Genomic DNA, 10,708 nt, shown 5'->3' with positions numbered 1-10,708 from the left:
TTGAGTGTTTGTTATCAGGGCCAGTTGGGAATTTGTTGCACAACAGAAGACTAGGGGAGAATTCTGGCCTTTACAAGCAGCAAAAACACTGTTCAAGCTAGTATGGGGAACAAAGGGAGACTTGACAGCATTAAGGAAAACTTGGGTGAACCCGGATGAACCTGGAGACGGGAAAGGACAGTTAGTAGCATATTAGAAAGGCTCTGGCGCCCTCAATTATCCAGGGCGGGTGCGGAACGCGGGAATAACGTGCAAGTGTAATCACGTCCCGGGGCGTGCAGCGCTGAGTGCTATTGACGCACAGATTTGGTCACACGGATAATCATGTTTGCTTTAGATATTGAATTAAATCTGATCAACTAGAGGGAGTGAGAAAGTCAGCTGGGACCGCTCCCTTTGCTCAGCCTCTTCGCCCCTGCCTCCTCCCCAACCCATCCACAAAAGTGGAGCTGGGGAAGGAAGGAGATGGACAAATCCCCAATGGGGCAGACTTTCAATGCAGAGGCGTCTCAGCATGTGCTTGGCTTTGAGCTGCACAGCCCCAGGTATTTTCGGAAATCCATGAGCCACAAAAGAGACGCCCCCCTGCTCCCCAGTTCGCACAATCCCTGACACACACACACACACACACACACACACACACACACACCCCGCCCGCGAGGACAAGTGTGCACCGACATTCACCAAGGAGATCTCCTCGCGACTAGGGTGGGATAGAATAATTTGGCCACCAGAGAAGGGCCAATGCTCCCTCCCCTGGGCGAACCCCAGACTGTTTGCTCACTGCACACGCTCTTCTCACCTGAGCCTAGGAGGCCGGAGTGCACCACTGCATCTTCACATCCCTACTTTCTGGCCAGCAGTCCACCTCGACGCCAAAAAGCTGGCCTAGGGGGCCTTGTGCAGCCAGACGCTAGGAGATGAGGATGGGGGTCTAATCCCAGGGCAGGGGGCTGGAGACCCGGGAAGGCCGGAGCGGAAGGAAGAGGGAGCCTCTGTGGACAGGGACTGCCACCGGCTCTCCCAGGCCCAGGAGCCTACAGGAGATGCAGCACCCCACTCCCTCCCCAGCGCCCCTCCTTACACCTCCCTCGCCCCCCAACCCAGTTCTAGGAGCGGTCCCTTAGGCCGCCTCGGGTCCGAGGATTTTGAAAAAGGGGTGGGGAATAGAGAGAAAGCCGACCAGTCTCAGCCTCAGCCCCCACCCCCTCTTCTTAGCGCGAGGTAAATCAAATGCAACAAAGTGAAAGTCATCAAGTGTAGTCGCTTCAACAGCTTCTCAGGCTGAAGGAGCCACTCTTAGATTTGGGCGAACGAGGGGGGCTTGCTCCCTCGCCTTGGCGTTTTCCAAAGTCATTTTTTTTTTTTTTTTTTTTTTTTTTTGCCAAAGCCAGGACGCCGCCGCCCCGGATTCAGACTCCGTGCTAGGCCCGTAGAGAGGCTCCCGTGAAGGCAGGCGACCCTGGGCTTCCGGTTGACAGCATGCAGGCCCGAGGCCAAGCGCTCGCTCCCTGGTTCGGGGTTCGAGATGTGGGGCCTGAACTGTCCGCCAGGGTGAAGCTGGTCCGGGAGCCTCTCCTGTGCCCCGGGTGCCCCGGGCCCAGGCCCCACTCCCCGCCCAGAGGAAGAGCGTGGGTACGAAGAGCTGCAAGCGCCTTGGCCCGGTCCTTGCCCGAAGCCTCGGCCAGGCGCAGGGCGACAAAGTATGACAACCGGGAGGGCCGGGCTTGTTTTTTTTTTAAACACAGAATTTTTATTAAAATTCTTATTTAAAAAATTGAAAGCTTTCAGCGCCCGGCGCTCTTGGGGAACCTCACAGAACCACTGAGCTCCAGGTTCTGGGGCTCAGGACCTGGACGATACGGCAGGGAGGGGGCTTTGCGCCTACACATTTTTCCTTTTTGTTTTTGTATTTGAGAAATGCTTGCACTGAACAAAATTTAAAAAAAGGAAAGAAGAAAACAGAGGTAACCAAACATAAGCAAATAAAAATAAACCACAAAGAAAGAAGTTGGGCCTCTGGGGAGAAGAGGCCCACCCTGAAGGTCATTTTGGCAGCAATTACCACCGATATTTACAACGAAAAGCGAAATCTGTCACCAGTTTTCAGAACGTTTACATGGCCATAAATATTTAGCATTTTCTTATAAAAAAAAAGAAGAAAAGAAATCGTCTATATTTTAAAGTGTTCTCCACTTGCTTTAGAAGACGGCTGACAATATCGCTACTCACACAAACATATTTAACAAAATTCACAAAAGCAGGAGGGACAGGGGAGTTGGTCTTTTTCTCCTTCTTGAGTTAGGACGGTAACGCTGGGTCGATTTGATCCCCCCCCGGGGAGAGGCAAAGAAATGAAGCTGCGCAAACATTCTGTAAACACCGCTTACAGTTCAGCCCTCTCCAGAGGTTCGAAAGGAGAGGGGGACGGGGCAGCGCTGGGTGGATGGAATCTGCCTGGCCCAGGAAGCGCAGGCAACTTCCCGGCGCCTCCCCAAACGGAGCCAAGAGTCCACTCGACTCCCTTATAATAATAATATTAACCACCGTACAGATCGAGTCCTCCTCGCCTCCGCCGCAGGGGTGGAGCCTGGGCCTGGGGCCGCGAGTCTCGGAGGGGCGGTGCTCACCAAGTCCACTGCTGGGCCTGGACGAGGGGGTGTGCTGTCGGGTACTGGGGGGTGCCGGCGGAGCTGTACTGGGCGTTGTACTGCATGTGCTGCAGAGACTGCGCGCTGTAAGCCGAGAAGGGGATGCCCGCCTGGAAGGTGGCAGCTGCCAGGTCCTGGGCTTTGAGCGCATGGCACGGTTTGCCGTCCCTGACCAAAACAGGCACGGCCACCCGGCGTGGCGAGGGCAAAGGCGTCACCTCCATACCTTTCTCCGCCCGGGCGCGCTTCATCTTGTAGCGGTGGTTCTGGAACCAGATCTTGACCTGCGTCGGCGTCAGGCGGATGAGGCTGGCCAGGTGCTCGCGCTCGGGCGCCGACAGGTATCGCTGCTGCCGGAAGCGCCGCTCCAACTCGTAGGTCTGTGCTTTGGAAAAAAGCACCCGCCGCTTCCGCTTCTTGCCCGCGTCCCCCCCGCCGCCCGGGGTATCCTTGTCATTGTCCGGTGACTCGTCGGCGGAAGGCTCCGGAGACTTGGAGCTCGAGTCCTGGGGCGCTGCGCCGGCCGCCAGCCCGTGCACTGCATGGAAAGAAGCGCGTCAGGCGCCTGGAGGCCGCGCGCCGGAAGGGCCAGACCCTGCGCGCCCGGATCCTCCGTGCGCCCTCGGCCCTCCGCGACCCGAAGCCCGACCCCACTGCTTTCGTCTCGTCCCCCCAGCCCTGCTCCACCCCTGACGAAGCCGTGGGAGCCCGCCAGGCGAAAGAGGAGAGGCAGCAGAAGTGGGGACTCGGGACGTGTGTTTCAAAGGGTTGGAACAGTGTGGGTGCATATCTGTGGGGAGTGGCGCGCGTAGAGGGTCATCGCGGGTTTAGGGCTGCTGCCCCCTTAAGCAGTTTTCTTTTTGGAGAGACGTGGGCAGATTTTTAAAAGGAAAACCCTACAATCCGGGCATTGATCGGCTCGGTCATTTACGGCAGGTTTTGGGGGGTTTTCGTATTTTATTTTTGGACTTTTTCGACACCCTCCGCCCGCACAAAGCGTCCTCTATCCTCTATATCGTTCAGGGGGGCAGGGTGAGCTATTTATACCCGGGCCGCAGGAGTCTTCCCACCCTCTGTAGGTACCCTAGGCTCGCTGGCTCGCTCCTGCGCCACAGGCCAGTCTCTCCCGGCCATTGTAACGGGGCTGAGGGGCTACGGCGGGGGCCATCAGTCCCGGTGACTTCTGCAACTATCCCCTCCCCTGTTCCTCTTAATTTTTCTCTTTGAAAAAAAAATTATCTGAGAGCAAGTCCTTTTATGGGACTAGGAGGGCTTGATGAGAAGGAAAGAGTTAAAGCATCCTAAACAAGTATTAAAAATCTTTGTAGGAGCGCAGAGTGAGGGATCCGGGCTCAGTGGCCCCTTCCCCTTTCTGCCCACTGCGTCCAGAGCTGCGGCCACGCGAATAGAGGCGCCACGACCAAGGCGACCAAGTTTCGCTACTTACGGGAATACTGGAGGCCCTCGGTGCTGGCCAGCCAGCGCGTATATGGGTTGTCGCTGCTGTCGTAGAAAGGGTTCTTCAGGGGCAGGCTCTGCACTGTGTCCAAGGTGACCTGCCCAAGCGGCCCGGCCCTCTTGGCGGGCTCTGGCCCCTCGCTCTCCTCTTCCGGCCCGTCGGCCACCGAACCCTCCTCATCGTTGGTGTCCGGCAGGTCCAAGATGTCCTTGACCGAAAACCCCGTCTTTGTGTTGGTCAGCGACATGGCTCGGGACCCGGAATTTATGCCTCAAAGTTGTAGCTTCACTTGGTTAATTCTTGGCGCTCCCCAGTTGGGGCGGGGAGGGGGTAAAGGGGGGGGGAGGGGTCGGGGGAGGGGAAGGGGGATGGGCTTTAATTATTGATATAATTATTTTTAAAAAGAGCAAAAAAAAGAAAAGAAAAGAAAAGAAAAAAACTATGGGGAATGGGAGGGGACAACCCAACGCAGCGCCTTGTCTTCTTTGAAAAGAAGAGGAAATGGAAGCAGGGAGCCGGGTGGCCTGCGCGCCGGGCCCTCGTTTGTAACTCCAGGAGGGGTGCCAAGGCGGCGTCAGCTCAGGCTCCAGCGGCTGCTCGGCGCGCGGTGGCGGCTGGTGGCGAGGAAAAAATGGGCCATTGCCCGAGCGATCAGTCCATATAAGGCTGGGCTCCACTCGCGAACCTGGGGAGAGGGAGGGAAAGGGGGAGAAAGAGAGGGAGGGAAATAGAGAGGGAGTGAGGGAGGGGGAGCGAGGGAGGGAGCAATAGAAGGGTGGAAAAAAAGGGGGGGGGAGACATTAAAACCCAAAGGTTGGACACGTGTGGGCGGGTCTTGGAAGTCAAGTGGATGAAGACAGTATTTGCAGATTTGAAATTGTGGGTTTTGGGGAGCTCCGCGCTTCCAGCGAACGGTTCTCTAGAGCAAGATGAGAGGTGTAATGTGTCAATTAATTGCAAAGACGGGACGAGCCTTTTTTTTTTTTTTTTTAACCCAGTATTTACATACAAAGGACCACCGCGTCGCTCGCGAGTCCATACACTTGAAAGCGCCGTTTTAACAAATTGCATCTTTAAAAAAGGCGGAGAGGAGGAGAGAAAACAAAACAGAAATTGAGAGGAGTGAAAAAAAAATTCCTCCTTAGCATTCACGGGTTCCTACCTCCCCGCCCCCGCGCTCCCGCCCCCGAGCAAGCCAGAAAATTGGCGATTTGTGACGCCTTTGGCAAAGGGGGAGGGGGCGAAGCTGAGCCTCGGAAATCTCGCCTTCGCATCGCTGGTGGCTCCCTAAACAAGATCCGGTTCAAATGGCAAGAGCCCAACTTCTGTAAGCCTCCTAGGTCAATATTTTGGTTGAGGCTTAAGGATGAGTACTAGAAATGACAAGGCAACTAATTGATTCTAGTTAACGCCGAAAGAGCCCGAAACCCAGAAGAAAGATGGGCTGGGGCCAGCCGAGCCCTCGCCGGGCGACACCCCCACCCCACCCCCACCCCACCCCAACCTTTATTTGCTAAAGACTTATTTATTTCCTTCACTCCGCCTCCCCCTCCATCTCTGCGCCACAGGAGGGTTGCGCAATGCACTTGAGGCTTTGGGGGCCTCCCGGGAAGGGCGGGGTGGCGTTGGGACCCCAGCTCCGACGCCTCAGGGACCCGCTGGCCGCGTCCTCCGGGTGGAGGAGGGTAGGGCTGACGGCCCCGCCACCTTTCTGCCCCCTATTATGTCACTCTCTCCAGCCAGCCCCTCCTTCCCAAGCCTCCCGCAGTGGCGGAGGGCGGGAGGGGAAGGGGATGGGTGGGGGCTCCGTCTCCAGCCGGATTGAGGACCCCCAAAGCCGCGGGGGTGGGGGCTGCAGGGCGGGCGGGTGATGCTGCGTTTCCCTGTTTTAAGCGAGGGCTTTTGGACGCTCCAGGGACGCATTCCGAGGACACTCCGGCTCCCAGCTTGCGTTAAGTGTGGGTGACGTTCCCAGCCTCTCGCCAGCCTAGAAACAGAACTTTCCTAGGACAGCACCTCCTCCTGGCGCCGCTTCCCGCTCCTCCCTCCAGTGCTGCGGGAGCGAGGGGGGAGGTTGCTACTTTTTGCTGTGCGCCCCTCACAGAACTTCGGGAAGGTGCTTTGCTTGGGGGTCGGAGGGGGAAAGGCCAGGCCGCGCGCGCCGAGTCCGGCTCTCGCTTCCCCCTCCGCCCGCAGTCCCGGCGGCCGCGGCGCGGGCGCGTCCTTCTCGCGTGCAGCTCGGGTCGCCGCTGCGCCCCTGTCGCCCCCGGCCTGCCGGCGCCGGGCGAGGGCGCCTCTCCCCGAGTCTCTCCGCCGCTTTCTGCAGCCCTCGCTGCCTCGCCTTCAGTATGTGACGTGGGTGACAATGGCCCAGGTTAGAGCGAGCTCCTCGTCGGCGCGTCCTGGGTGGTCGGACCCGGGCAAACACAAATACAAACCGATTGCTAAGCTGCGGACAATGAGCGAAATGTAGACAAATGTCCCGCTCCCGTTGGAAGCCTTTGTCCCGGCTCGGTTTTTGCATTTATTTCAGTGGCGAAATAATACATGATTGACGCTCTCTTTCAATGTGTCCTAACTGTTTGGAATAAATCTAAGGCTGTTCCTAGTTGTCATGGCATTCAACCCTTTTCAATGGACTATCTCTTCATTCATTTCTGAATCCGTCCACAATATTAAGGAAACCCCTTCAAGTCGACGCTCCTATTCCTGTTTTTCTCTTCCTACTTTTTCTTTTCTCCGTTCTCCCCCTCCTTCCTCTTTTCTCCCTGCAAGAATTAGAATTGCTTTGAGTCGTGTTCCTCGAACCCATTACTTTTCGTGCTTTTTTTTTTGTCTCTCTGTCCAGTCTGTTTCTCAGCCTCGTTGCTCCTCGTCTCCCCCTCCCCCTTTCACGTGGGAGCTCTCTGTCCTGTCCAGTCAGAGGAGGGAGGCTGGTTCTTTGGGGGGGGGGGGTTGAAACGGGGAGGGGGGGGCGGGAGGGCCTACCCAGCCATTGTTACTCAGCCGCTGAATAAATAACTGGCCAGAAAAAGTTCCTCATCCCAAGCACTGCAGAAAAGATCCTCCTATGGTCCCTCTTCTCACTCCTCTGTTCAAGGGGGGAGGGGTGTGTTGTCTCCTGAGTCTTGAGAACCAGGGCAGGCTCCAGGGATGGGGAAGGAGCAGGCCAATTCTTAAGTTGGGTGGAAAATGGTCTTTTGGTGAGAAGTGGACCTGTTTGCCTGTGTCCGGAGCCATCGCTGGGGGGTGAGGGTGGGGTGGGGTGAGGAGTCCACTCCAAGGCCTTCGAAGGAGCCTGCTCAGTTCTTCACCTTGGAACCACCTGATTGCATTTAGTTCCCAGCTTCTCCTTCCCTCCCCCCAGCACAGTGGGCCTCACTCCTCGGACCTGGTCAGTCCTGCCGCTGCTGACCAAGCCCCTCCCTTTCTTCTGCCCAGGGCTCTGGGCCTCAGAGCACCTGAGAGACGACCGTTTTCCTGTGGGAATCCTGGCTCATTGGAACTGATCCTGGAGAGGGAGTGCTGACAATGGCGCCTTGGGAAGAAGGGCCCCAGCCCAATTCACCGAACGCCAGGCCCCTTACGCCTTGGCCTCAGCCAGTCCGAGACCTTCCACGCCGAAGGTCGCGGGTCCCCTTCCAGGAGCACTTGCAAGGCCGCACTTCCTTTGCCCCGCGGGCCGGCGCTGGGATCCCTGCCCCCTACCCCACCCTCACCCAGCCCGTGCTCTCAGTGTTCCCCTTCCCCCGGCCCTGGGGCAGCGGGGGAGGGAGGGAGCTGGAGGTGGCCTCCGCCTGGCCTCCCGAGGAAGCTCTCCGCGCCTTGCGGGATCCGCTGCGCCCAGGGTCTCTCTCCAGGGACCTCGCCAGTCCATTTCCCCCCTCGCTTCCTCGCCCCTGTTGTTCCTGCGTCCGCTTCCAAAGCGCTGACATTTGCAATTGAAATGGTGCAGGGAGACCCCTGGGAGGCTCATAATTGAAGGGGAGAAACTCGGCTTGTTAGAGGAAGATCATAAAATGCAAGTCCCCTAGGAATAGGCTGCAGACTCCGGGAGGCCAGAGCGAGGCCAGCTGGCTGCAGAGGGCAGGTCCAGGGCCCACAGCAGCTTCAGAGTCTCCCGGATTTCCTGCGATAGGAAGAGCGGGGACCAGGCACCAAACGCACCTTTCCACACAAATTAACCAGGTGATTGCATTTCGAGGACTCCCTAAGAGGTCTCCTTAAGCAGCATTTCTCAGCCTTTTCGGGCCCGGGATCTTCTGCTCGGCGAGATCTGCACGCCCAGAAGGCCGAGGAAACCCAGCCCCGCGCCCAGGCCCGCGCCCAGCGTCCCCGCCATTCCCACTCTGTCGTTTCTGAACGTGTTAGTGTCCCCTTGCTCTGCAGCTTCCACTCTCTCGGATATACACCAGTCCGCTCAACTCGACTTCTTCAGTCAATTCTTCCCACGCTCCAGCCAGCAGGGAGAAGACAAAACCGGGCGTTCCATCAGGTCTGGGGGTGGGTTTGGGGCTCCTTGGCCGGCTCTGGGGGCATCCTAAGCGCTCTGTCGTGAGCTTGTCTGCTGCAAACTTGGGGACGAAGTTGTGACTGGTTCTGGAAGTTCGATCGCAGCGTGTTCCAGGCCAGAGGGAAACAGGTGTGGATCTCTTTGGTGTGAGAACTCCACTGGTCACCCCTGCCAGGGTCACCTGAGTCCCCGGGGGTCCTCGGCTCCTGGTCTTTATTCTTAGCTTTGGGGCTTCCAGTTCCTTACAAATCTCGAGCTCTGTATTCATTTTCCTCACGTTTAGGATGGGAGCAAAGAGAGCTGTAGACCCCGAGGGGAGGTGGGGAGGAAAGGCAAACTCTTTCTGCCCGGAGGCTGCAGGGAACCTCCTGTGGGAGGCTCCTTAGGCCGTTAAGCTGTTCTCCGCCGCTCCAGGCTTCGAAGAGACCGAAGCATAGTCGGCTAGAGAGGGCGGCAAGGGCGCCGAACAATCGACTGAGGCCCAGGAGGGGAGGGGAATGTACACAGGCTAAGTGTTCCCACTCGAGGACAAGTGGCCCTCCAAGTGGGCCCAGTGTTTACCTGTTTACTTTCCCAGGTAGCTCAAACACGAGCGCCTTTTCGAAGCGCCGGAGCCCGGGGGCGGCCCTGGCTTGCCCTGCGTCCCCAGCTCCTCACTTCCCCACGTCGCGGCTTTAAGCCCCCTGCTGGGGGAGGGGGAGGTCTAAACAGCAGCAAACAAAGCAGCAAGAAACATAATTTTGGCGAGGAGAATCCTGGGCACAGCCCATGCTTGGGAGCCTGGCTTGGTGGGCCCGTGGATAAAGGGGGCGAGCTGGGGTGGCATCCGAACCCTCAGCCCCTCGCATCTGCTCAGTTCTGAGCTTCAGGGCCAAATGGGAGGCGCTCTGCTCACATCCTTCCTCTTTCAGGCTGGTGAAAGCTTGCTGGGAAGGTGAGCCTCCTTTGGAGTTTAAGGCAGAAAATGTCTTGGGCTGGGAGGGGGGATTGCACCTTGGGGACGGTCTCTGAAGGGGAGGTGGCCTTGAGGAGCCCAAAGCTTGGACAGCCCTCGGCGGCGCCCCTCGACCTCACCACCCACAAAAGCGCTTCCAATCATTAAAAATACAAGGTCCTTACCCTTTATTTGGAAACACTAATTTGTTTGACTTCATTTCTTTCTTCTTCTTCTTTTTTTTTTTTTGGAATGAAAAGAGGTTGAAAAGAAACTCCTTTCCTGGTACAGTGTGTGGCTGAGCTCTCGGCCACCCCCACCCCCACCCTCGCACATCCCATCTTAGATAACAGCCTTCAAGTGGATTAGTTTATTGTCTGGTTAGCGCCAAGGTGCAAGCATTTGTCTTCATTCACTCCCGAAACAAAGCGCGTAGCACCTTCCTGCTCCAGCGTGGATTAGCGGCGCGGACACAAAGGTTTTGTGGAAGGGGGAAGGTTTATTTTATCTCGGGCTGGAGACTTGAAGCGTGGCATGCACTCGAAATCAATGGGGAAGGAAAACGTTGCCCAATCTGGTCACTGAGCCTGGCGGTAAAGAGGCTCACCTTTAAGATGTGCGCCTCCAAAATGGCCCAAAAGGCGTCTTCAACTTCAGGTGGGGGAGCAAACGCTGCAAGAACCGTGGGTGTCGCTCTGGCGTCTCAGATGAAAGAAGTCAGGAGTGTGGCCCCAGGGTACCACCCCAAGCAGGAACCTTTCCTAACCAGAAAATAGAAACTGATCTCCGTTGGCTCCAAGCACCAACTGGCATCGCCTTCTGCCTTTGGGAGAGGAAAGATGAGGTCCCTCGAAGTTCCTGCGGCCTGTGGGGCAGCAGAGTGAAGCCACTAGATTGGGGAGGCCTATAAGCCCTGTCCCTGTGCAATTTGAATGAGGCCAGACCACGACAGGGTCTGGGCAGCAGAGATCACAGCCATTGTACATATGAAGCAGAAAGTGAGGGCTAATGGGAAGGAAAAAGGAAATTTCAGCCCACTTCGGTTCAAACTGAAGGTGAATGTTTTCTTTATTTGGCCAATATTGTGCTAACCCTTAAAACTGCACCAGGAGGGGAAGAATGAGTGGGTGCCTCCCATAAGGACGGTCCTC

The 10,708-nt window shown here is 57.1% G+C and overlaps 1 protein-coding gene across 1 annotated transcript; it reads right to left on the bottom strand.

The window, feature by feature from the left end:
* Window positions 1-1,802: 1,802 nt before the first annotated feature.
* NKX2-2 (NK2 homeobox 2) lies at window positions 1,803-4,402 on the bottom strand. The gene is made up of 2 exons (XM_066235712.1): window positions 4,099-4,402; window positions 1,803-3,189 (listed from the first exon to the last, which is right to left on the bottom strand). Exons 1-2 carry the CDS (start codon window positions 4,355-4,357, stop codon window positions 2,627-2,629), a joined length of 822 nt encoding a protein of 273 aa, XP_066091809.1. The 5' UTR covers window positions 4,358-4,402; the 3' UTR covers window positions 1,803-2,626.
* Window positions 4,403-10,708: the final 6,306 nt, after the last annotated feature.

The sequence above is a fragment of the Saccopteryx bilineata genome, chromosome 6, assembly GCF_036850765.1.
Source record: "Saccopteryx bilineata isolate mSacBil1 chromosome 6, mSacBil1_pri_phased_curated, whole genome shotgun sequence".
NCBI classification, from domain to species: Eukaryota; Metazoa; Chordata; class Mammalia; order Chiroptera; family Emballonuridae; genus Saccopteryx; species Saccopteryx bilineata.
This window is presented reverse-complemented; position numbering and strand designations above follow the sequence as displayed.

Coding starts and splice junctions, on each gene's coding strand:
- NKX2-2 (XM_066235712.1), bottom strand. CDS start 4,357: ATGTCGCTGACCAACACAAAGACGGGGTTTTCGGTCAAGGACATCTTG. Junction 3,190..4,098: donor CGAGGGCCTCCAGTATTCCC/GTAAGTAGCGAA, acceptor CTTTCCATGCAG/TGCACGGGCTGGCGGCCGGC.